This window comes from Pleurodeles waltl, chromosome 10, assembly GCF_031143425.1.
Source record: "Pleurodeles waltl isolate 20211129_DDA chromosome 10, aPleWal1.hap1.20221129, whole genome shotgun sequence".
In the NCBI taxonomy this organism is placed as follows: Eukaryota; Metazoa; Chordata; class Amphibia; order Caudata; family Salamandridae; genus Pleurodeles; species Pleurodeles waltl.
The window spans coordinates 759,691,128-759,717,809 of record NC_090449.1 but is presented as its reverse complement, the minus strand read 5'-3'; the positions used below and the strand labels follow the sequence as shown (position 1 = coordinate 759,717,809).

The 26,682-nt window shown below is 44.8% G+C and overlaps 1 protein-coding gene across 1 annotated transcript in view; it reads left to right on the top strand.

The window, feature by feature from the left end:
• Nucleotides 1-23,449, top strand: part of MASTL (microtubule associated serine/threonine kinase like) — a 208,675-nt gene extending 185,226 nt beyond the window's left edge. Inside the window, exons 10-12 of the mRNA XM_069211322.1 lie at nt 3,297-3,410; nt 3,486-3,587; nt 20,772-23,449. Of these exons, the coding sequence (XP_069067423.1) occupies nt 3,297-3,410; nt 3,486-3,587; nt 20,772-20,929 (374 nt within the window). The 3' untranslated portion in view covers nt 20,930-23,449. The remainder of the gene's footprint in view (nt 1-3,296; nt 3,411-3,485; nt 3,588-20,771) is intronic.
• Nucleotides 23,450-26,682: the final 3,233 nt, after the last annotated feature.

The following is a 26,682-nucleotide window of genomic DNA, read 5'->3' as shown; positions in this document are numbered from 1 at the left end:
TGGTCATGCCAACGTAACTTCCTCCAACACCAGTCCCAGCGCCCACTGGCAGCGCCAGCCCCGTTCTATCCCCGATGAGACGTAGTCGGGACAGCGTCGCTCTACGATGAATCTGGCACCGACATGGCCCATTGGTCCTAGGTTGTTACATGAGCATTTATCTAAACAGCCAGGCATGGGGGAAGAATAGAAGCGGTCATTGGACCTTTGCAAATACCAGTTGGACACCCCTACTAACTTCGAATGAGGAACTAGGAGATGCTAGTGGACTGGACACATCTCCAGATACTGGTTTGCTTTCTCCCACTACCGTGGCAACGGAGGTGGGAGAATTATGTGCATTGATGTAGAGGTCAGCAGAGGTCCTCAGCCTGGAGCTGCCTTCCGTGGCGGTCAACACTAACCTCTTGGCAGAAGTGTTTACTCTTTAGACCCTCCCCTGCTCCCCTTCAACAAGGCTGATGTCCTGCTGGGAACGTGGTCCAAGCCCAGAACAGGGGCTCCTGTGAACTAGACGATTGCCCGCCGCCATCACCCCACCACAGGTGACCCAACACCCTACTCCTGAGAGCTTGGTAGTCTAAGCCTTAACTTTCCATGGCGAATTAGCTGCCTCTCCTCTAGACAGGGAATCCAAGAGGCTGGATACCTTGGGAAAGAAAGTGTTTTTTCTTCCATCAGCCTGGCATTGCAGTTGGTGAACAGCGCATGCCTTTTGGGCTTCTACTCACACACGTTGTGGTACACGTTTGCGCAAATGCTGCCACAGGTCCAGGAGGCGGCCCGGGCCATGCTCTCCCAAGCAGTCAAGGGTGGGAGAAATGCAGCAAAGTTCACCATCAGTTGTGGATTGGACACACCGCAACCCACTGGGCAAAGCGGTTTTGTCAAGAGTGGCTTTTAGATGCCACACCTGGTTGAGAACATTTGGCTTTTTGGAGGATGCCAGGCTAACCTTATGGACATGCCCTTCGATGGGACTCATCTCTTCGGAGACAAGGCAGACACTGGAGCCCTTTAGGGCCTTGCGGGCTACAGCCAAGTCCCGGGGCCTCCAGTGGCCCCACATCGCGAGTCTGCCTTTCTCCTCTTTCATAGTTACGTAAGGGGTGTTCCCCCAAGCCAACCCTTGGCCAGTCATCATCCTACACAAGCTCCTCAAGCTTTGCATGGATGCAGTGAATTCCAACTCTGTGTGTCAGGTAGCCAGAGGTCGTCCACCAACACCCCTGCCAGCTGCAGCCTCTAATCCCTCCTAGTCTCCTAATAATGGATCCTGGCTGTCCAGTTGGCAGGTGAATACGTCATCTTCCCAAATGACAGTCCATTACACTGGACAGGTGAGTTCGGCAAATCATTCGGAGGGACTACGCCCTTCCCCTGAATCTTCTCCTCCCCCTTTACCGCCAACATAAGAACAGCTGATGGAGGATCATCTGTCCTTACTCCGGGCTGAAGTTATTGCTATCAGGGAGCCCTGGAGAGGGTTCTGATATCAGAAGTAGGCAGTGGTTGTTATTCCTGCTACTTTTTGATCGCCAAAAAGAACAAAAGTCTTCGACCTATTCTAGACCTCCAAACCGTCAGTCTCCTCCACAAAAGGACATTCAAGATGCTCACTTTGACTCAGGTCTTTTCTGCCCTAGACCAAGGAGACTGGTTGATAGCGTTGGACTTGCAGGATGCCCATTTCCACATCCCCATCATGCCTGCTCATAGGTGTTTTGTGGTTGAAGGTAGGCCACAAGCACTTTCAGTTCACTCTGCTCCCCTTTGGCCTTACCAGCGACCCTAGGGTGTTCACCAAGGTGATGGCAGAGGTCGCAGCTCATCTGCAGATATCTGGGGTGCAAGTCTTCCCCTATCTCGATGACTAGCTGTTGCAGGCGGGCTCGTCCCAGGCAGTCGTCTCCCACCTCCAGACTATGGCAGACCTCCTGCAGTCGCTGGGATTTACTATAAACATGTCAGTCATGACTCCCTCTCGGACGCTCCCTTTCATCGGAGCGGGACACAGTGCAGATTAGGGCTTATCTTCCTGAGCAGCAACTCCAGGATGTTCAGGCTATGATACCAATGTTTTCAGCCTCTATCCTGGTTTTTGATGAGAATGACTGAGGCTTCTGGGCCTCTTGGCTTTCAGCAACCTGCAGGTGAATTATGCCAGATGGCGTAAGTGGGCCCTGCAGTGGACCTTAAGTTCCAGTGAGCGCTGCATCAGGGAAATCTCTCCAACATGACTTGGATCTTGGAGGTAACTGTAAAGACTTGCAGAAGTGGCTGAAGATTGGGTCGAAGGCAGACTCCTCTCCCTTCCCCAACCAGATTTCACAGTAGTGACAAATGCATCACTCCCGGGATGGGGTGGCAATCTGGGAGAGGTGGGGATCAGAGTACTCTGTTCTTCATTGGACTCCACATCAGCTTGCTGAATGTAGGAAAGTGCCTTTTTTCACATGGTCACCCCATCCCCCTCGACTGAAAGTGCACAGGGTACCTGCTAAACAGGGCACCAATATCAGATATTTCCCCCAAAACTGCACAGTTTTTCCCAATTGACAAAACTATTAGCTACTACTGTAAGTTCCTAGTAAATGGTACCCCTGGTACCAAAGTCATGGAGTACTAAAGGAAGGCCCTTGAGGGTTGCCACACGAATTCTGCCGCCCTCAGGGACCCTCTCACTAAGTGCACACAGTGCTGTTTTTGTATGGTGAATGTCTTGGTGCATAACTAAAATTAAAACACAACATAGCACACAGCCTGTGTGCCCTGTCCCGTTTACACTGCATGCAATATATGTAAGTCACCCCTCCAGCAGGCCTTCCAGCCCAGTGATGGATTTATTAATACATTTTTGTGGTTTCTCTGAGTGCATATACCTGTCAAAACTCTTAGGTACTGCTTTCCAAAGCCAGCGGTTACAAAGTTAGAAATTTGATCCTGTAGGATTATTACCACACTTAAAGAAGACACCGAATTGCCATCCTGGGAAGTATGGGGCTAAAATCATTATACCTCTGTTGCATTTGGTACCAAGCTGTTAATTGTGAAATGTAAAGAACATCAGTGAAATCTGTTATAGGCAAAAAAAAAGAATAAACTGAGAATGTTGCTTTCTGACAGGCAATGAAATTTTCTGTCTTTGAAAATGCACCAATAAAGATGTAAAATCCAGCTTTTGTGTGCCAATATATCATTTGATATAACCTTTGTGTATCGGCCCTACTTTTGATAATTTGTGATTTCCAACAGCAAAATCATCCTCACACCATTGTTTCGTGCACTAATTGTAGGTGCTGCAGTAGACTGGTGGGCACTTGGAGTTTGCTTGTTTGAATTTTTGACGGGAATACCTCCATTTAATGATGAAACGCCAACGCTAGTATTCCAGAATATTCTAAACCGGGGTAAGTATTTTGCATTTCAAAGAATGACTTCAACCTCTTGTGTGTGAGTTTACATTTGTATAATTTGGTTTACAGATATTCCCTGGCCCGAAGAAGAAGAAAAACTGTCAACGAACGCACAAAATGCAATTGAAATTCTCCTGTGCATTGATAGTGCAAAGCGAGCTGGACTTAAAGGTGAGATTTTTTGCTTTTGTTTTTGTCCTTTGATAGGACGTTTGTAAGAAAATAAAATCCAAATTGCCTTTGCCCATAATGGCTAACAAAGAATGCAGGCTACACACAATGCATTTAAGTATGAGAATGTAAGTAACTCTGAACTAAGCATGATCCAATCTGCGATAGCCACCTGTATATATTCAGTTCTTAAGGTGAGCTCAAAATATATTGCACACCCCCTTCCCAAAGGCCCTCTAAAGCTGAACCTTGGCATTCTCGAGTTCTTTTATGATTATGCCTCTCTTAACCTTTTCTGCCCGGAATGGGTGTTCTAAATTGGCTTGGGAGATTTAAAAAAGTATATGCCATCTGCTGAAAGCATCCTCCATAAACAACTTCCGAGGAAAGAGGGACTGAACCTTCCCTGGTGCGGCTGTCAGATGTGTTGCTATACGTGTCAATTCCTTCGCTGTGGGACAGTCCTCAAGAAGGCTAAATGTTTTGTGTGTACCCCAGACTTACGAAACGAAATTCAAAATACTAAATAATTAAAATTCGAATCACATTGTTTATATTCAAAGGCTATTTAGTTCTACCTTTTTGTCTCTTGGAATTTAGTCTGTACCATTTTGTTTTTTGAAAATTAAAACCTAGGTAGCCTCGGATTTAAAAGGCAGAAAACAAAACGTGTAACCAACCATCAGCATCCGCGGATTTATTTTTCCATGTAGCCTTTGCATTTACTTCTGCATTTAAAGTCATTCCATTTTTTTTCTACTTTCGAAATGAGAAAAAACAATCTAAGTAGATATTTTCATCCCATTGTGCAGGAGTACAGTTCATCTACCAGCCCTCATGCAGAAGACATTTTATAAATGTACCTAGGATTGTTGCTTGCTTGTGTAGCTAGATCTCAGTTGTTGCCACCAGTACTGACTGCCTTCTATCTGCTTTCCATGGGATTGGATGTCTAGGCCTGGTTTCTGGGGTGATGGTCTTCAGGCGCATTTTACATCTCCAGAGAGTAAACAAACACATTGCAGAAAATAGAAGGGGACAGCAATTTAGGGAGGTGACTTGAAAGCCTTGATCTTTTCGTTCCGCTGCAGAGGTGATTAAGCCCAGCTTAGGACCTCACTGGACCTTTATAATGTACATTTGAGTGTTAAGTAGATATTTTTGGTTCATTTGGTCCTCATTTCTTCTGTGAATGGTAAATACAGAGTACTCAGATTTGAAATTAGTAAAGCTGAACTGCTGGCAATTTGTCTCTGAAATAAACGCTCGCTGCTAATACATGCAGAGATCTGCAGGTCACGAGTTTGAACTCTCTCAAGGTCAAGGTCGACTGTAGGCTTCCATCCTTATGAACTCAGTGAATTGAGTACAATTCAGCTCGCTAACACATCGGAGTATATTTAGTGTGTGTAGACATCGAATCCGTGTGAACTGAAGGGCTACATAAAAACAGATTGTTAGTATGTAATAAAACAAGTTAATGCATCATTACAGTACCTCTCAACCTCCGCTGTCCTATGAGGCAATGCAACAGCGTTCAGTAGGCTGCCCTCCTCCCTGTCCAGCTTGTGGTCTGCCCAAGACGACCCCCTGGACCTCGCCTGCAGCCTCTGAGTGACACACAGGGTCCCCTCATAGACCAGCATTGGAAGCCCAATGTCCTGTTGGCACCCAGCTTCCCCTGTGCCGCTGAGGGTGTGTGTTTGGTGTCTACTTGTGGCCCCTCCAGTGCTTCTTCAATCCCTCCTGGTCTGCCCGACGAGTCATGGGTACTTACCTGCAGGCAGGCCTGATTCTGAGTACCCCTGTCTCCATAGGAGCCCACGTTAAGTTGGCTCAACTTTGATCTCTGCACGTGGCCGGCCCTGTGTTGCTGGGGGGGGTTGGGAGGGGGGGGGGATGTTTTGGGTTAACCTGAACCCCAAACCAGTGCACTTCCTAAAACCCAGAGACTGAAACTGTAAGTCTAATACTAACCTGCAAATCAAACTAACTTTTCTCCCCCTCCCCTCCCCACCCCAACCAGGAACTTTTTTCTGAAAATAAGTGTCCATTTTTAAAACAGATTATTGCCACTATTTCAAGAACTGTATAACTTATTGATTTCAAACAAAGTACTTTTGATACATGTGACATACAAATCTACTGAAGGACATACCTGCAACTTGAATCTTGTGGTTCTAATTTTTGTTATAAACCATTGGTCTAGAGTGAAGTAATTGAGTGTGTGCTTCTTCTATTTTCTGTGTGAGTACAACAAAAGCCTAACTGCTCAACCACACTACCACAAAAGAGAACATTAGTCTTATCTACTTTAGCCTATGTTAAGCTTCTGGGGAGCCAATGCACTCTGTGCACACTATAGCTCATTTTGATATAGTATATACAGAGCCAGCTTCCTACAGGGGGGCACAACATGAAGGGAACCTCTCCAACCATGTTCTGATTTTGGGGGAGACTGAAGTAGATCTTCAGTGGTGGTTACCAGACCACGATTGGGTCAGTAGCACACCCCTATCCCTTACCATCCAGAGTTGCCAGTGGTGACCAATGCATTGCTTCTGGGTTGGGCCGGACATATGGGAGGGGTGGAGATCAGAGGCCTGTGGCCTCCAGCAGAGTTATGATTCCATATCAACCTTCTGGACCTGAGGGCCACCCACTTAGCATTAAAAGCCTTTCTTTCCTCCATCAAGGAGAGGTTGGTACAGGTGCAGACAGGCAACATTACGGCCAAGTTGTACTGCAACAAACAGGGCGGAGTGGTGTCACAGACCACATGCCTGGAGGCCTTGCACTTCTGAAAATGGGTAGATCGGTAAGGGATCTTCCAGGTGATGAACCGCCTGGCAGGCTCATTCGGTTCGGTCACGATGCTCATTTTACAGAAACTAAACCTCAACAGGAAGCACTTACCAATATAAACGTAGCAGGTGCCCCAGTTGAAGCTCAGCTTCTGGAAAGGACAAGCCACCCTAACTCTCGGGCTTGGCAAAGATAAAGCAAGGCTGTGCGCTCAGAGATCCCATAGCAGGAAAAGATCCAGAATCCTTCCTGGAGGTGAACTGATGATGTACTGGAGCGTAATCAGTATCTGACTGTGACGCGCGGGTTCTATCTTCCTCTCCTGGAGACACAGAGTAGAAGGTTCTCCCTTTATGAAGCACCTGTAAGCTCCGCCCGCTGAGCCACGCCCCGTCCACCCTCGTAGTAGGTAAAGGAATTCCCACCTTTTACCAGGATGATGGACAGCTTTCCAAAACGACCCCACTGCGTTTACCGCCGATTCCGGTGGTGCGGTGTTGATGCTCAGAAGCACGAGGACATCTCCACAAAGACGCACTAGTAACAATAACATTGCCAAAGGCACACAAGGTTGCTGGAAACGTTTACCCCATGGCCCATCACGTACCCTTAGTGTAGAATATAAACGGGGCGTATAAAACATGCTAGGTAACGCTTATTGACATACTCGTAGAAAATACTCCGATTGTGTAGGCCACGATGCTCATTTTACAGAAACTAAACCTCAAAGGAAGCACTTACAATCATAATCGTAGCAGGTGCCGCAGTCGAAGCTCAGCTTCTGGAAAGGACAAGCCACCCTGGCTCTTGGGCCTGGCAAGGATGAAGCACGGCTGTGCGCTCAGAGATCCCATACCAGAGGAAGATCTGGAGTCCTTCCTGGAGGTGAACTGATGGTGTGCTGGAGCGTGGTCTGTGACGCGCGGGTTCTGTCTTCCTCTCCTGGAGACACAGAGTAGAAGGTTCTCCCTTCGTGGAGCACCTGTAAGCTCCGCCCGCTGAGCCACGCCCCGTCCACCCTCGAAGTAGGTAGGGGAATTCCCGCCTCTTGCCAGGATGATGGACAGCTTTCCAAGGCGACCCCACTGCGTTTGCCGGCGACTCGCGTGGTGCGTTGTTGATGCGCAGGGGCGCGAGGACATCTCCGCGGGGACGCACTAGTGGCAATGACATTGCCGGGGGCACACAAGGTTGCTGAAGACGTTTTGCCCCGTGGCCCATCACGTACCCTAGTGTACAATGTGGACGCGGCAGATGCCGCGGTTGAAGCTCACCTTCTGGAAAGGACGGCCCACCCTGGCTCTTGGGCTTAGCAGGGATGGGGCGGGGCGTGGCTGTGCGCTCAGAGATCCCATGGCGGAGGAGATCTGGAATCCTTCCTGGAGGTGAGCTGATGATGTGCTGGAGCGTGGTCTGTGTCTGACTGGGACGCGCGGGTTCTGTCTTCCTCTGCTGGAGACACAGAGTGGAGGGTTTCTCCCTTTGTGGAGCACCTGTGGGCTCCACCCGCTGGGCCACGCCCCGTCCACCCTCGAGGTAGGTGGGGGAGTTCCCGCCTTTTACCAGGATGATGGATGGACGACTAAGTATTTTTACCCATGATTCTAATTATGTATTGTATGTGCAGATGTGTGTGTGTATAGTCATGTGTGTGTGTGTATAAATATATATATATATGTGTATGTATGTGTATATGGTGTTTCTGTGCCTGGCATGTTTCTATGAATTTCTGCTCTCTTTTTATCACACTTATCTACTCATCACTCTTATGTCATGTCTCTATCAAACTATCCTCCATTCTCACTCGGACTCATCCCAAATCCCTTCGACCACTTTCATCTCCTAAATATCTCTGCCTAAGCTCATCCCTCCACCCCCACATCTAACTCACCAAACCTCACTCTACCTCTGTGACCTCCCACACAACCCTACTAAAGTCTCCTGCATTCATCTCACCCTGCTAATATGCTCTCCCTAACCCTTCCACATCCTCTTTCCCCTCCGCCCCCCTTTTATTCATCTCAAGCCTTTGGATTGAGTAAATGAAGGATAAACTCCCAATTAACACTTCTGGATTTCTTTCCTCCTCCACCCCTCCATTACTCCAGTCAATCTAACTAACAAACTCTCATATCCGCAACTCAAATTAACTCATAATAATACTAAAACTGTACTCCTTATTAAATTATACTAATCCATCACTAATTCTTGTTTGGGTACCGGAGTAGCGTGCTACTCATCGAAAAGCTCTTCGACGCCTCGTCAGGGGTAGTAAGCGCTATATAAATACAATTACAATTACAATTACAATTTAATGCCAGGACTTGCAAACTCTGCTGTCGGTGCCTTACGGATCATGAGGCAGTTAAATCCAGAGTTGGCGAAAAGATGTCTTCAGCAAATGGGGAGAAGCTTAGCTCGATCTGTTTGCCACCACCACGAACACACAACGTCAGCACTTCTGTGTGTTGGAGTTTCTTAGGCGTCTCTTTCTCGAGCGGAACTTGAGACTTGTGTATTTCTTTTTGCCAATACCATTCCTGCCCCAAGTTCTGAAAAAGATATGTACAGACCAGGCCCAAGTCAACAGAGTGACTCCAGACTGTGCACAGAGAGTGTGGTATCCAAGACTCTTGGGCTTGAGCATATTTCCTCCAATGAAGATGCCCCTCCAGGAGGACCTGCTGTTGCAGCACCAGGGCAGGGTTCTGCACACAGACCTTCACACTCTTATGCTTGGCGATTGAGCAGCAGCTTTACATCTCAGACCTTCCTCCGGAGGTGGTGGTTGTTATCTTGACAGCTAGGGGTCCCTCGAAGAAAACTGTATGTGCCCATTATAGGGACTAGTATGATGTAGTTTGAGTTGGCAAATGCCAGATTGACTCACACAGGCCAAGTTATCGGTCATTCTATTGTTTGTGCTGACTGTTGCGTTGCAAAGGCTTGCTTTGGGCACTGTTAAAGGTCATCTTTTGACCTTGTGGTTGCTAGATCAGCCCTTGTTGTTGAAATCACCAGTTGTGATGCAATTCTTAAAAGGTTGTGGTACATGCTTTCCCCTTCTCCATTTGTAATCCCCCAGTGGGACCTTAATATCGTACTGACCTTCTTAATGTGCGCTCCGTTCGAACCACTTCACAGCTGTCTCTTATGGCTCCTCACAATTAAGACTGCCTTCCACATAGCCATCTCCTCAGCATGGCATGTGAGTGAGCTTCAGGCTCTTTGTGTCAATCCACCATACACTTCCTACTTCCCAGACAATGTGCTTCTGCAGACTGGCGTCTTTCTTCCTGAAAGTTCTGAAGCTGTTCCTGGTTGGTCAAATTGTCACCCTGCAGGTTTTCAAAGCTCTTCCTCACCCTTTTAGAAGGAGGAGAACCTCCACCGCTTGGACCCCAAGAGAGCATTGAGCTTCTATATGGATAATTCCATAGCACACTAATTGGACAATTGGCTCTCCTGCTGGATCTGCTCTACAGTAATATCTACTAAGCATTGGCTAAAAATTAGCTTCCGGCAGGACTACATTCTCATTCTACCAGGACCAAAGCTGCTACTACTGCATCACCTCACACAGTCCCTGTCCTAGACATTTGCCAGGCAGTTACTTGGGCATCACTCCATATGTTCACAAAGCACTGTTGCTTGGAAAGACAGGTCTGTCGGGAGGGGCATTTTTCCGCTTCGATCCAGCAGGACATTCTTTTTCGAGTCCATTCACAGACTCGCTTCCAATAGATCCTGCCATGGTAACTATACAGAAGGTGAGGAATTTGTGGTTAGAAATCTTTATCAGTGAAGAACAAGTTACTTACCTTTGGTATTGCTCTTTCTGGTAGAGACTATCCAGCAACAGATTACTCACTGACCCTCCCATCCTCCCCACTTTTTGATGGGATCTTATTAGGAGGTAGAGTCCAAAGTCTAGGAATCTGCACACTGCTCATGACAAATTCACTTTTTGGGCTTCTGCATCTGGGGGCACAACTGATGTCAGTGCACAGAGGTGGCACCTATATAAGCCTCGCACAACATTTCCAGAGCAGATCAGCACAGTGTGAAGCCACACTGTGCAATCTACTAGTACGCAGAGGTACTGCTGAAACGTTTCTGGAACCAGTGTGGTAAATATTCAGAAGTTGAGGAATCTGCAGCTAGGTAAAATCTCTACCAGAAAGACCATTACTGAAGGTTAGTAACTTGTTCATCCCTGAGTTGTTTCCTCCAGAAAGTTGAATTAATCTAGCAAATCTTATAAAGTGAAGAGTTCTCCCAGGGCACCCTGTGGCCCACACTATGAAAACATATTTCTGCATCCAGATCATTTACATGGTGTATTGCACAGCATACAACATCTTTGGTTGGATTATTTTAAAATTAGTTTCTCTGGCCATCAGTGCAATTGGTAGTTTTTGACTATGTTGCACTTCGTTGTGAAAGTTAGCAACAGTACTTTTGGGTTGTGGTCTAGAAATGCTGTTCTGTTTTGTGTGGTCTCCATCCCTATGTATCGGAAACAATCTCTGGTCACCAAAGCTTCCTGTGTGTGTTCCCCATATTCCAGGTGTTTTTCTTTTTTTTTTTTTTTGGCAAGTAGTTTGTTTTGGATCAGGTAACCTGAAACCTGGTGTGTTCTCTACAGGTATGAAACATGCCAAGCAGCCAGGGAATGTTCTGAGAGGGGTTGCTATGTAAAAGAGAATGTAATCTGCATAGAGCAAGATCTTATCCTCCTGCTCCATGCCAGAGCTGGATTCACTGATTCAGGTCTTCTGACTTGATCCAACATGCCAGGGTTCTACTGCCAGACCAAACAAGCTAAGAGGAGGGAGGGATGGAGCAGGAGCTACCCTGCCTCACCCCGCCTTCTCCAAGTCAGAGTTCTGAATAATACCCCTTAACCCTTCCTGCCACCAAGAGTTTGATATTGAGCAATCTAATCCAGGCCCACATCTTTGGCCCAGATCAGGATTACAGTTTAGTATTGGCAGTCAGTGGAGTCAGATGCCTTTTCACATTTGAGAGCTGGGATTGCTAATGCCTAATTTGATTCCCTCATCTTCTCTATGCAAATATATCCTAATAAGCCTTTGTGGCATAAAACCACATTGGTCCAGATTGATGAATGTTGCTATGATTCCCCATGTTCTATTCACATGTAATTTGACTAAATACGTTCATCCCACATTGAGGAGTAAAATTAGCTGATATGAGGAACACAGTCCTGGGATTTTCTCTCTTCCAAATGGGTATGATAGTGATCTATCAGAGGTCTACTGGAAGTTCTTCTGTCTAGATATGTCCTCCGAAATATTTGGTATTAGTGGGATACCTATGGAGGCCAGGAGTTTCAATAATTCCCTCACACTACTGGTTTGCATCTGTTGAATGGCCCTTGTCACCTTTTCAATTGTTAAGTCATTTTTGAAGTAATTTCAACTGAGTGCTGTCAACCTTGCAAGGAGCAAATTGGTTAGAAAGACAGATATTTCACAGGCTCCACCAGTCTCTTGCTCGTTACAGTACAAGTAATAATCTGTGAAGGCAAGTGCTATTCCTTAATCTGGGGCTATAGCCCTACACCCCGGTCTGGTATTTCCTACTTTCCATCTAGCCACCTCTTCTCTCTTGCTTAGTCAGCTCAGAAAGCAACCTGCTTTATCCCTATTGTCCCTTACTTTCATCTTTGTACTTGCATATCTATCCCTTGTTGTTCTTTTAACTTCATCATGATATTCAGTCTGGGCCACTTGTGTACCTGTTGATGAGGCACTCGTGGCTTTTTCAAACTGTAGCATCCTCTCTTCCAGGTACTGAATAGTCTCATTCCTAGTTTTTATTATTATGATTGAGCTGAGCCTGCGCTCTTAACCACAATACTGTTTTATAGGTTTTTCTACATTATTATGACAAATTGAGTTGATCCCACATTATCAGTAAAGTTTCATTAGTGTCTGCTCATATGGTAACTACTGTCTCTTAGCCTCTAGGTTTCAATACTTACTGCTCTGTGACCTCCATTCACCTTTCTGCTTTTCTTGTGGCTATCAGGAGATATGAGTGTTTGGATCTACCTCTGGCCAGGTACTCAATATCAACAACTTGTGAGGATGTGGTCATTGGGAATAAAATTCTGCACGAAAAATATGTTCAGAAATAGCAGTATCAACTGTTTGAGTCACGTTCTTACCTCCATACCATCTGTCTGCCGAGGGCTCTGAAGTAGTTTGTCAAGTGTGTGGGATTGCTTGGGTACCCTACTATCCCACTGACCTGTTGGTATTTGTTACCATTAAAGCATTTGCATCTTCCCATACAAAGTGTATGTCTGCTGGGTTTCCTAATAGTAGAGGGCTGTTTTTATTCAATGTGGCTGTCTGAAGTTGTGGTGGAGAGTAAACCTTAAAGAGTGCAGTCCATGTCCTATGTCACTCCCACATATTATCCACTTGGATGGAGTAATTTATTTTGGACTACAAAAGAAAGTGGGGGAGGAGTCTTTTGTTTAGTTTGATTTCTGCCTGTGAATTCTTGAAGAAACCACAGTGCGCCATCGCTTCATATTCCCCTCTCCAGGAATTTGCATTCAGAGGCCATTAGATGGGTCTGTACTAGTAAAAGTGGGTCAGAGTTTCATCTTCTGAGCCTCTTGCCTTCTCGTAATCCTTATCCCAAAACTCTTAGCATTCCAGGTTTTCACATCAAGGGAGCTCCCTAGATCTACTACCTTTTCACCTGCTACCTACCTCAGGCTACTGAGCTTACCTGTTGAGCATCTGTTCGTCCTCCGGCTTTGTGAACTAAACATGCTATGTCCTTAACTGAATTTCCCTGAACCTACACTTATGTACTGCAGATATTTTTTATAGAAGCATTTTATTGCAGTTTTGCACAATAACAACAAAACCTTTGCCTGACCCAAGCAAGTAATCACATTACAATACATCAGTATTGGTTCGCATTCCCACTTAACTGCGATTATAACCACTTGCCACCCCAATGTAAGTAAGATCCATTGCCTTTCCTTCCTTACCCTGATTTAAAATCCAGTCTTGGTTCCTACATACAGTGTTTTCTCTGGATTTCCCCTCAAAGCTGTATGGATCAGTCATGGACAACACAAGACAGTACATTAATGTTCAATCTGTTGGCCTGCAAGTTTACCTATTTCTAGTTGGTGATCTTCTCTGGTTTGTAATCGGTCTGTATTGTCACTTTCTGTGACCCTCAAGATCACGCCCCCCCTTGCATCTGCTGAGCTTAAACACAAGGAAAACATACTGTCAATTTCTGGGTCCAAACCGAGGTGGCTTTGTGGGCAAAAGAACAATGGATTAGAATGCTACAATTATCGATTGCCAGTAGTTAGGTAGGCTTATTGCAAGCATGCATTTCTTCCATCACTTTTTGTATGTTTGAAACCCCCCAGTGTCAAGAGTATCCGCAGACGTGCGTCTCGGCTCACTGTGCCACTGGAACCAAGCCACACCTTACTGACTAGCCCCAGTCAGGGTGAAACCAGTCTTGGGTTGTTTTGGTTCTGGTTCAGGGAAGATTTGTCCTGTCATTTTGAAGTTGGCTGTTCCAATTGGACAGGGCCAGGACTGATTGGCATGTGGCTGCGTCTAAACTGAGGTGGCATGGTGGGCAAAAGAACAATAGGTCTGAATGGTACCCCAGGCGATTGCAATAGGTTAGTTTTTATTACAACCATTCCTCCCATCACCTTTTGTTTGTTTTATTAGTTTTCCTCCCACTCCTCTATCTCAATCAATACTGCTGAAGTTGCATACTACCCAGGCAGCACTGATTTTGATCACACTGTTTTAACCCAGGCATTTTTGGTTTTCAGGCCCTTCTGCAGCTGTTGATAAAACCACACCAGAGACTGACATACAAATTGAGTCTGGAAAAGCTTTTATCTTTGGTATCAATAAAATACAATCTCATTTTATACAAAGAAGTTATGCTATTGTAATTACTTCATCTGGCGTAGTTCAACCTGCAATTAACTTCTATCAAAGTGCACCTGACAGCAAATATTGCCTATAGGAAAGGTCCACGTCAGCCATCATTCTTAAAAAGTCCAGTAAAGACATCTTTGACAGCATATAGAAAGATTATCTTCCAGTGAGAGTGCCACTCACAAGGCTTCATTGCAACATCTAACCTTGAATTTCACTTTTTCGAAAAGTCTGCAAAATACAGATGTATTCTGTGCCAGAACCCATTGAGTTTTCCACTCCAATGGGGTGGTTACGAGAAAGCATCATGCGTGTTAACCCAAAGTGGTTTCAGATTTTCAAATAAATCAATCTATAACTCTCCCTTTATTTTTCAGTAAACCTTCCACTTTGTACTCTTGAGATGTTAGAGAAGTTTTGAGCTTCTGTCTGGAGAAATGTAAATCAATTAGACAATCTAATTAGCTTTTCATTAACTTTGGTAGAGTTTGTACAGGTTTAGCAGACTTGAAATATTCAATGTATTGATGGATTCCTGCTTGCCTCGTTTTACACTAGCAAGTGGCATACAAACTTCTACCTATTATACCCAAAGCTCATTTAACCAGTGGAAAGCAGCTACTTCATCTGATTGTGGACTATTCAGTTAGCGTACATTTGTTGAACAGCCTCTTGGAAGTCTGTCATACATCTGCAAGCCGCTGTTGTCTTGATTATGACCCACAAGCTAATTTTATTGTAGGTAAAGCCACTGCCAAGAATCTTTTGAGCTCATATTGTATTAGAATCCTGTTCAAGACTTCTGTGGTATAATGTCTCTTACGGCTTAGAGCTGCATTTTTTTATTTTTTTTGTAAATGTATTTTTTATTGAAATTTTAGTATGACAAAATAAACATGCCCATGAGTGTAAGACATTAGGCTACTCACTGTAGTTCGTGTCATCTCCCAGCCCCTCCCAATCCGGAGTAAGACTAGAACTTTTCAAAGAAAAAAACACAAATTTAAGGCAACAGTGTTACCCTGCAAACGGTGGGCACAGCCATCAATTTTCAGTATTTGAAACAAATATAGAACAAACTTTAACAACACAACAAGTGATCCATCTCTTAAAATGTTTCTGAATTAACTAAAAAGTCAGTGGTTAGGGAATCCCCTCTCTGAGCCAGAGTGAACTATTCCATGCCCACTCATCTAATCTCGGCAGCTGGTTCCTATACATGGAAGAGGTGCAATGCTCGAAGACTGGGACCACACGCAGTAAGGGGTAAGCCCCTAGAGATAAACCTGGGCGGGGAGGAGATCAGGGAGGGGAGGTTCCCCGATACAATCAAAACTACTGCGCGAGCCATCCCCTTTGTCAGCCAGATGCTCTATGGCGAGGCTCCTCCGCAACCTGGTGAACCACAGGGCTATTGGGGTTTGGTCTGCCCTTTTCCAGAAGGACGCTAATGTTGTCTTCGCCGCCCCTAGTGCCAACCATAGAATGGCACAGTCCTCTTGTGATTGGTGCTGCAGTTCCTGGGCTCGAAGGCCCAAAAGAATATGCTCCGGAGAGGTCCGTGCGGGATATCCTAATATCTATTTAAGGTGTGATAGTATTTTGTTCCAATTGGGGCGAATAGTTGTGCAGTCCCACCAAATGTGTCCAAAATCCCCCAAAATGCCACAGCCTCGCCAACATCTATCGGACACCTGGGCGTATAGTTTCTTAAGCTTCTCGGGGTAGAGGTACCAAATGTAGAGCAGTTTGTAGTGTACTTCCCTGGCACCCATTGAGCGGTTATGTTTGGATATGTCATGAGATAGATGTCGCCAACGGTCCTCTCCCACCAACATGCCCAACACCTGTTCCCAAAAGGGGGTGTGTTGAGGGGTCGGCGCCCTCTGTGCAGCAGCCAGTATAGTATACAGCGTTGCAGTACTGCACCTCGTCACTCCTCCCCGTTGCACAAATCGCTCCATTGGGAGAAGATCCCTTGTGGTTGCCTCCCGCATGTGTGGCTGTGTAACCCAATGCACCAACTGTGTAAAATGGTAGTGTTTGGGAGCTGGAAATCTCTGCAACAATTATTAAACTTACGGAGTTGGTCCCCATGGTATAAATCTGCAATTCGCAAGCACCCCCCCTCTCCATTTATCAAAGGGCCCTATAGCTTCCCCCGGGGGGAAAGCCTTGTTAAAATGGATGGGGGTATGTGGTGAAGGAAAGGATGTGATCTCGTAGGCTCCTGTCACCTTGTCCCACACTTTAAGGGTAGTGGCGGTGGGTGTGCTAATGTATACGTTTTGTGGTTGTGCCCCCTTGGGCTTCCAGGGAACATCCCACAAAGTCTTGCCTGTGACCGCCCTATCAATATGAAGCCACAGCTTTTCTGACTCTTGGAGGGACCATCCAGCCAGTACATGCAGCTGTGCAGCTCTATAGTACTGGAGGAGGTCCGGGAGTACCAACCCGCCCTCTTCCTTGGAGCGCACCAGTAATTTATATGATACTGTAGCCCTTGCTCCCTGCAAAATGAACCTCGTGAACATCGTCCGGGTCTCTGCGATAAAATCTGGCAAAATGTCAACGGGGATGCTCTGAAAGAGGTAGAGGAATCGGGGGAGCAGTGTCATCTTAATGCTATTGATGCGCCCCAGCCAGAACAGCCAGAGAGGAGACCTCCTCTTAAAGTCCTCTCGTAATGACTTGAGCAAGGGGGGATAGTTAGCTTGGAACAGATCGGACACCTTGGGAACAAGTCGAATACCCAAATATGTGATTTCTTTTTTAGCCCACGTAATTGGGGTCACGAAAGCTATTTGGACCATTACAACTGCGGGCATCGACAGGTTGAGGAGATATGATTTCCCCGTGTTTACTTTAAAACCTGCCATCTGCTCGAAGAGTGATAACTCCTCTTGAATTGCCACAAGAGATGTGCGGGGTTCAGTGACGAATAATAAAATATCATCAGCAAACAAGGACATTTTATGGTGGTCGGAGCCAAATCTAATGCCTGGGAATGTAGGGCATGCTCTCACCCACACCGCCAAGGGCTCAGCACTCAACGCAAAGAGCAGCTGGGAAATAGGGCATCCCTGCCTCGTACTTCGCGACAGATCAAAAAACTCCAAAATCACCCCATTTACTGAAATGCGGGATCTGGGGCATGAATAGTTGCTCATTACCATTGTTATAATTTGTTCCCCGAATCCGAAATGTCTCATGGTTGCCACCAAAAATGTCCACTCCACCCTATCAAATGCTTTTTCAGCATCAAGCACCAATAAAAGCGCTGGGACCTGTTTCTTATTAACCTTGTCCATCAAATGGATGACACGTCGCAGATTATAATGCGTTTGGCGCCCCTTGATAAAGCACGATTGGTCTGGATGTATCAGCTCTGGCATAACATCCTCAATGCCAGGATTTTAGAGTATAATTTGGCGTCCCTTCACATTCCATGAAAGCAGTTCCAGCATTTCCTCTCCGGAACTGAACCTCTCTCAACCAGACCTTTAACATTGTCTCCAATACGCCGCACCATGACCCCCGTCCTCCCCCATTCGGAACTCAAAGCATCTTTTAGGTTCTCCACATGACTCTTTGGATATCTAAAGGGATGGTGAGCAAAGAACAAACCAAAAGTACATCTTGCAAGAGATATAAAATAGTAAACAAGAAAATATAGAACTGGAAACTTCCCTACTTTTATTCATTTCATGGACAGGGTCCAAATCTGCCTCCTCCTTCTCCCCCTCTCCCCAGGCCTCATCAATCCAAAGTGTATAAGAGCGAAGGAGCCCTCCCAGAGCTCCCATATCCAGCAGGAGCGGATTCATGCCCGATTGTCATGTAGAGATAAGGTCCTTATTGGGCTTCTCAAAGCAAGACAGTCCTCCCAGAGGAGAAGCTTCCCCGTCCCGTCACTCCATTTCCATTGATGCCCCCACCTGGGGCTGCACCCCAGCTCTCTCTGGTGATCCACTGGAGCTCCCATCACGGCTGGACAGTCGGGCAATGTCATCTCCTGGGGGTCTTCCTCTCCCTCCTCTGTTGTTTCCATTGATCCGTTGACGTGGAAGGGGTATCCTCCCTTCGCACAGCTCCAGCAGCAACGCTGGCATCTCCCCTCTCTCCTCCAGACTCTTGGGCCAGCGCAGCTGCCGCTTCATCCACAGCCGTGAAATGACATGCCCTATTATGGAGTTCGAATGCCATACCAAAGGGAAAAGTTCAACAATATCTTATGTTCCTCTCTCTCAGGGCCTCCGTCACCGGGCGGACTTGTTGCTATCGTACCAGGGTTGCCGGAGCTTTATCCTGATAAAGGGTGCATTGTATACCCTGGAAGGAGACAGAGTCTTGTTGTTGTGCCTTTAATAGAATGTGTTCCTTGACCTTCAATGAGCTCAACTTTGCCAGGATGTCTCTAGACCTTCTCCACTCACCTGCGGCTCTGCCGCCCACACGATGCACTGATCCTCTCCCAAAAGGGTGGAAAAAAGTCCAACCACAAAGGCCTCCAGGTCTGTCCCCTCGGCTCCCTCCTCCAGGCCCTGCACCCTGATGTTGTCTCTGCGTGCACAAAATCCTCACATTTAAGTGTGGCGAGGTGGAGCTGCGCCTTAATACTCGTAATCTCATTCTCTACCGGGGCAACTTTCTGCTGTAAATCATGCAAGTGTGTTTCAAGGTCTATGAAACGGGACCTGACTGAGTCCACATCTGCTTGAAGTGCCGATATTTTCCCATTGACGTCTGCCTGGAAGGCATCCAACATCACCCTGATATCAGCCGTGAGCTCCTCCTGCAGTTCGGCTTTGAAAGTGCGAAGGGAGGACAAGAGGTCCTCCTTTGTGAGTGCCATCTCTCCCCCTTGTGCCAAGTTGGCGCTCTCTCTTCTGGCCGGTGAAGAATAGCTAGAGACCCCGTTGGCCTGCACCTTCCGCCGTGGCATATGTTTCTTTCGGGGACCGGACCCCAGTGCCTGTCTGTAGGCTCTCTCTCCCCGACCAGGATGTCTCTCCTTCTCACAAGGGCCCCCTCTAGGTCTCTGCCCAAGTCTCAAGAGGGAGTCAGATGCCTCTCCTCTCTCCCCGCATCTCACTTGCTCTTTCACGTTCCAGCCTTCTGTCGCCTATTTGCGGGTGTGGCTCCCTCTTTTAAGTGTCCCGCCACCACACACTTGTGGAATCACCGTTGGGCCCTGTTGTCTTGCGGCCAGGCTCCACCGGGTCTCCTCACACCAGCTCCCTCCAGTATGGCCTCTCTCCCAGTCCCTCCTCTTCTTGCGTGGGACCACGCCGCCGCACCGCGGAGCAGGCTCCTAATTCTTCGGGCGAGACAGTACCTCTTGGTCCCTCTTTTCACCGGTACTAATGGTGTGTCAGTAGGGGGCGACCTCCTTCTCCATTTCAGGCCGCACCCCCAGGCTCTGCATAGTCGCCCCTTCCTGGGCTCCGCCTCCCTGCTGTTGTGTTGCGCAGGCTCCCACCTCAACGGAGCTCTTCCCAGCTCCCGAGCATTTCAGCAGGGGGAGACGCCTCTCTCCCCTGCTCTGCGGCACCAGCAGGTCTCCGCGCCATCACAGGGCTCCAGCCCCTCGCCGTCCTCGCTCAGCTCTTCCCCGGTCGCTGCTAGGCCGCACCACGAGGCGAGTCGGCTGATGGGCCTGCCGCGTGCGTCACGCCGCTCCCAGCTGATGCCCTCGGTGGGCTCTCCCCATCTGGGGGTTCAGAGGCATGCCACCGGGGGCGGGGGAAGGAAGAGTCATTTTGCACCCCTTCACCTTGTCGTTACATACGGCCTGGGGGGGATTCAGACGGAGCTCACGTCCGATCGGCCATGTTGGTTGGCCCCGCCTCGAGAGCTGCATTGGTGAGGATTTGATTGCTTCTCTATTCTAATGTGTATGATTATCAGTGAAGATCCTACGATGCAGCAGATTTGAATACTTTGATTCCTGGTTCTGCATTAACGTTGTAAATGACCCTCCAGCCTCCCCTGCGGTTATCTCACCCATAAAAAAGAGTTGACTTTGAGAGGCAAATGCTAGCTCAAGGCTTCCTAGAAATGGAAACCTCTGTACTTAAAGACACAGACTGCCTTTTTCTATAGCTATTTTACTGTTAATCCTATTACATCTCCTTTGCCTAAATGGTTCTCAAGTTTGGAAGCACTTTGTATGCTTTATGCTGTTTTTTTGCACCCAATTTGTAATTTAAGTATATGGTTTTTGTTTCGGGCTCCCTGTATGAATGGGGAATTATTCTAAAGTGTGTGATTTTAATAAAACGACTACTATGGAGAACCAGGGACAGAAGTATGTAACCATTTCTTCCTTCACATCTTCTTAATGAAGTAATTGCATAGCAGATAATTTGTTTGTTCTTCATGGTTGTGTTGTGCATTTTGTTTCTAGAACTTAGGCTTCATCCACTGTTCGAAGGCCTAGACTGGAATAATCTACAAAACCAACAAATGCCCTTCATTCCACAACCTGACGATGAAACCGACACTACCTACTTTGATGCTAGAAACAATGCTCAGCATTTGACAGTGTCAGGTTTTAGTTTGTAGTTGAAGTAATATGGCTGCAAGCTTTTCCTGACTTCTGTATACCTGTCACAGTCTGTCGTATTTCCGTGAAATGTATTGTTGTTTCTTTTTATTCTGGTAATCAGTGTGCTTTTAAATTGTAACAGAAACAGTAAATATCTGTAAAGCAGCCTGAATAATGCAAATGAAACGACCTATGCACTTTTCTTTAGACAATGGTTAGAAGTGGCTTTACTCCAGAGAATTCTTTTTATTAAGATGAACATTGTGGTATTTCAGCTAATGCACTTTATGCGAATGTCATTCATCGAGTAATTTATCCTTTTTCAAATGTCTATTATGTATTTGTGAGTACCAAAATCTGTATATATGTTAATTTTCGTAGACGTTAGTTCTTTAATAATGTTATGAAAACACTGTCTTGACTTGCTGTTTCAATTTAAGATTCTGCTGCTCTTGTGTGTATAGTTATTCACTCACAACTGTATAGATATTTTTAATATAGTAGGAAAGTAAATGTTTTGCTTTTTATTATGGTCGCTAAATCATATAAGTAATTTAATATTTTTGCGTTGCGAGAAACATCTGTGTTTGATTCATCTCGGAGTCCTTTGCCGCCATTTCTTAAAACCAGTATTCAGTCACAGATTTGTCACTGGTGTGTGCTCACATTTAAAAAACAGAAATGACTCTTTACCCAATAATTGTAACTTCATTGCTTTGTAGGCAGTTCTACTTATATCTTAAAATCACAAGCTTCAGGTTTTCCGATTTGAAGACAATGTACAAAATCACATTTTGCAATGTTGTAGTAGTCACTGGAACTCATGAAATACCAACTAATACAATAATTACAACAGCAGATTAAACTGAAGATGAAGAAATGTGTTCTGTGGCATGTTTAAATTCTGTATTTTTGGTGTCTAGACCAAGTGAAGAAAAGGTTAATTGGATACATGGGATATATTCCTTAGTTTTATGGTAGTTGTCTATAGTAGTTGGCAGTCTCAGATCCACTCTCGCCCTTTGCTGTACACTGTAAAATGTCCTGATGCCTTCGGCTTTCGAGATTGTCTGAAAAACACTTTTTACTAATAAAACCATATGTAAGGCATGTACATATCAATCATGAATTTGAGGTGCTTTCAACAGCGCCATCATGTCTCTTCTTTGCCCCTTCACTCCACATGTTCATCCAGGTGTAGCAACCAGCATACGTTCATACTCTTGAGCGTAATATACGAAATCCAGTGAGGTTATGTGGGAAAGGTTCTGTTTCACTATGGTCTGTTCAGCTTTTGCTTTTGATTTGGATGTGCTCTAACGTCTGTGCTGATTGGACTAGAGGGAATGAAATAATGAAGGCCACATGTGGTGGACATGGGGACATTGCACCGTGAAGGTGATCAGCTGGAGTTTTGCCACTTGGCGTTATTCATTGTCTTTGCCTCAGAGTTCTACTCTCTATTCATATGCTTGCATGACAAACTCTGCTTTCAAACACTTCATAAAAAAGCAGGTGATTCTGGTATTGTTGAGCAGTAGAAAATATTTCAGAGATTTAGCCCCTGTACTCCTATGCCTAGTTTTTATCATTTGAATTTCTCCTGGTAGGTGATGTGTTCTGATCAGACATTCCACTGTGGCATATCCCTTTGCCAAAGTCCTTGTGCACGATGCTCAGGCCTTCAAATGCAAACTCTGCTGTGTCTTCAGAGCAAATAGAATATTTATAAGGCAGGTTTAATGTGATAACCATTTGTTCAGTTTGATGGCCAACCTTGCTGTCTCGGTTTGCACTCATAAATGGTACATCAGATTTTTAAGTAGGCCCGTATAAACCCTCCTGTTGTTGTCCAGTCTTGCCTTAAATGTTATGGTTGCTTCATCTATGGTTAGTTTGGAGCAGCAGCAGGAATTTGAACAATATGCTTTGTAATTTTGTCATTCTCGCAGCTGTTTTAACTTGGAAATTGAAGGAAAAGTCTAATGCCTAGATTTTTCGTGTTCTGCGTGGTGCTAAGTTTGGTGCAGGTGATAAAGGTTGTTGGAAAGTTATTGTTACATTCTTTGTGCATCCCAGTACTAGATTTAATCAACAACCCTACTGTCTGTCAAATTTGGTAAAGAGAAACAGAAATGCTTCTTCATAGTGATTAAACTCTTCTCCATGCTGTAGCTGTTCTCCAGGCAAGTAGATTAAGGTCAAGTTCGTCATTAATTTTAAACTGTTAGGAAATATACATTATGTCCTGGTTTGAAGAAAAGACCAGAATAACACTGCATTTGAATTTTTTACCTCCTCTCTTTTCTGTTTTTTTTTTTTTTTTTTTTTTTTTTTTTTTTGTATTCAGTTTACAGATGCTAGCCATCTGTGTTACTGTTGTCAGTTTTGGTGACTACAATTTATATTTTCTATGAAAATAAAATTAAGACCACGCAAACCATAGACACCCCTTTTAATGTATCTGTGCTTTGGCTGCAACCAAGAACCTAGTTCTGCTGTTATTCTGTTTTTTGCCAATAAATAACCAAACATTTAAAAATGATGGTGTCCTCCTTTGAATATTTGAATAAGACTTGTGCTTGTTTCCGTGTACAAGTACATGAAATAAGACGTTGATTTTTTTTTTCTTTTTCCTGTTATGGGGAAATGAACAAATGGGTTGTGATTTTGATATTACCTTTTTTTCTTTTTCTTTTTTTAACATGTATGTATGCTTGTAAAATGCTGATACACTAGATACAAGCACTATGAAAAGATTAAAATGTTATGTTTGTCTCCAGGTAGTCAATGAGGATGGCTTGTAGAAAAGAGGCATCCTTTGTTGCTGAGCCCTTATGGTGAAGTGCAATCTTACAGTTTAGAGAGAAAAAAAAACTAAGTGTGCTCAGTAAGAACAACACAACTTAGGCATCTGATCACTTTTGGGCATGACATGGCAATAGTCAAGGAGCAGTAAATGAGCCTTAGCGTACAGTTATAATACGTTATAACCTCAGCAGAAGAGAAGGGTGTTGATATTTTTCCTGAATGTTAGGAAGTTCACTTTCAGTTTGAATGAGAGCGATAAGTAGTTGCAGAAAGTTGTGCATGGCATATGGCAACAACACAAAGTAAAATGATGGACGGAGTGTTGAAACTTTTCAAAAAATCACCTTCAGCCGCAGATCTGGGTTTAATCCATCGTCATTTTGCTCGGCCTGTCACTCCCGTGTGGACCCAGCTGTTTGCAAATCAGTCTTCACTCTGCTCCCCACAGGAGCAGTCCAGCCCAAACTGCCAAGCCAGGTCCTCCGTAGACTAGAAGCGAGCATCCTGGTACTGGTTTTGGGGCATCACCCCTCATCAGCCAGGCTAGCTTGAACCCAGTGGTGCAGCAAGCAAGGGACCCATGTCTGGACATACCCTAGCCACTTCGGGTGCAAATAGCAACACCACAAAATAAAGTAATGAACAGCGTTGAAAAGCCAGTTCCTCCGTGGTCTGGAATTCATGCTCTTATCTCCGAGTACTGTCCCAAGGAAGAAGGTTGGGTTTTTACCAGTAATACCATCTCCAGTCACAAACTACCGAACAGTATACAGAGCTCTAAAAAAATAATTCCAAAATGTTCATGCACAGTTTGAAAACCAGCCTATCCTGCCAGTTTTCTGCAATGGTGTTTTCCTTATTGTAGCTGACATTTTTCTTAACAATCCAGGAAAAATTTGATGTTTACCCAATTATGGGCTTTTTCCACATGACAAAAGTAGTGTTGCAGTGTGCAGGAAGTTATCTCAGTGAATGTGGCATAGATGTAGATCCTATTGAAGCTGAAATCTTTGGAAGCAAAACTGCCCAGTCAGAATTCCGCAGAACTCATTATGTTAATTTGTTACAAAGTATGTTCATATCTGAAGCTATAGAAAAGTTTGTTGGAATGCTTTCTGGAACAAGAATAACAAATTAGATTTTGCATATCTTATCTCAAAAATGAACAAGGCACAGGATGCATGTCATTCAAAAGATTTAATGCAAAGCCAGGCAATGTTCAATACACTTAGTTCAAAATCAGAAAACCAAGTTAGTAGAGTTTGTCAAAGAATGTGCAGAAAAATCAAAACTTTGCAAGTACTGCGGAAATGGTTTACCTGTGATGGCTCTAGTGAAAAACTTGGTTCCTGCTGATCAGGAAGGTGATTGGGAGCTGCAGATGAAGACTGTGGAGTCACTGATTACTATGTTTCATTAATTTGACTGCATAAACTACCTGAAATATGGGTCCTGGTATTTGGAAAGAATGAAGAAGCTAGAGGTGGAAAAACATACCTCTACAGGAAATTCATTGAAATACATTTTGTGGTAAAAGGCAGAGAGGGATGGTTCAATGGTGTGGTTCCAGATATGAAACTGGAACAATCAAGAGATCACAGAAAAGCTCCAAGGGAATTGTTGGTCAGACAGGTAAAAGTGAATATGTTGCTCAATGGCAGTTAGTTTACCATGAACTCCTTTCTATTTGCAATGTTTCCCAGAAAGGTGACAAAATTAATGGACCATCGTGGAACTGTTCCTCACTACGAACTTGTGGGAAAGAGAAGGGAACGTTTAATAAAACATGTTGACAGCCTTCATTTCATGCAGCAGCAAGGGCACCTCTTTGAAATGACTGAGCCTGTGCAACTACACAACTTTGTGACCAAACAATATGTGGATAATGATTTAAAGATACGTCTACTAAATGGCCTGGAACATGGATCGAAACTATACGCAGAACTGAAACAGGAGAGATTTGCATTGAAAGAGAAAAAGCTGTTTGACATAATCACTAAAGCTAAACTTCCACACTTTAATTGCCATAGTGAGAGTTTGTCCAACCAGCCACTGCAAAACTGGTTACAGAAAAAGCAAGCACATAGAGAAATGGATGTAGCAAAAGAAAGGGATGAATTTGTCAAACACATTCTGTTGCATGTTTTGTCACAACAAACACATTATTTGTTGGAGATGCTACAACAAACCAGTGAAGCACAAACTCTTACAAGAGCTCGAAAAACAAAACCTTTCACCTGAAGAATTTTAATTCGAAAAGGTGTCCTCATTTAAAACTGCTTTTATGGACTAAATGACCCAATTTCGAATGGTTAAAATGTCATTCATACAAAACTTCGGAGAGGTCGTCGTTCTGACTGTTCTACAGATATCATAGTCAGTGTGCATCTTGCAAGAACCGCATATTGTCTTTGACAGTTATCTTGAACTATCTGTTAAAAAATGTGAGAGAGTCAGACAAAATGTCTACAAGTGGAACAAGTGACCTTTCCTGCATAAAAAACTCGATAACTGTACCTATGCAACTTGATGAATTCTGGTCATCCACATCAAACAAGATGAACTTGGAGATGTTAAATCGCCAATACATTACTGATGCTTCCGTGTACACTGAATTTCCAATTATTGCAAGTGGAATGATTGTCAATGAGGAGTTGGTGCCTGCAGAGAGAGATTCAAAAGGTACTGACCATATTGTTCAAGATTTTAACAGCAAATTGGAGGAAGCGGACTATCGTATTGTGCCACATGTTGAGTGGGCTGTTCGAAATGGTTCAATTTGAGTCATTGTACTGTCAAATGACACATATGTTATTATTGTGCTACTTAGATTTGTGGCAATGTTCATAAGTTAAGGATTGTCAGAGTTATTAATATGTTATGGAACAGAGGAGAAAATACACTTAATACAATTTCATATTCTGTACAAGAAACGTGAGCCAGAGGTGCCCAGTGTTCT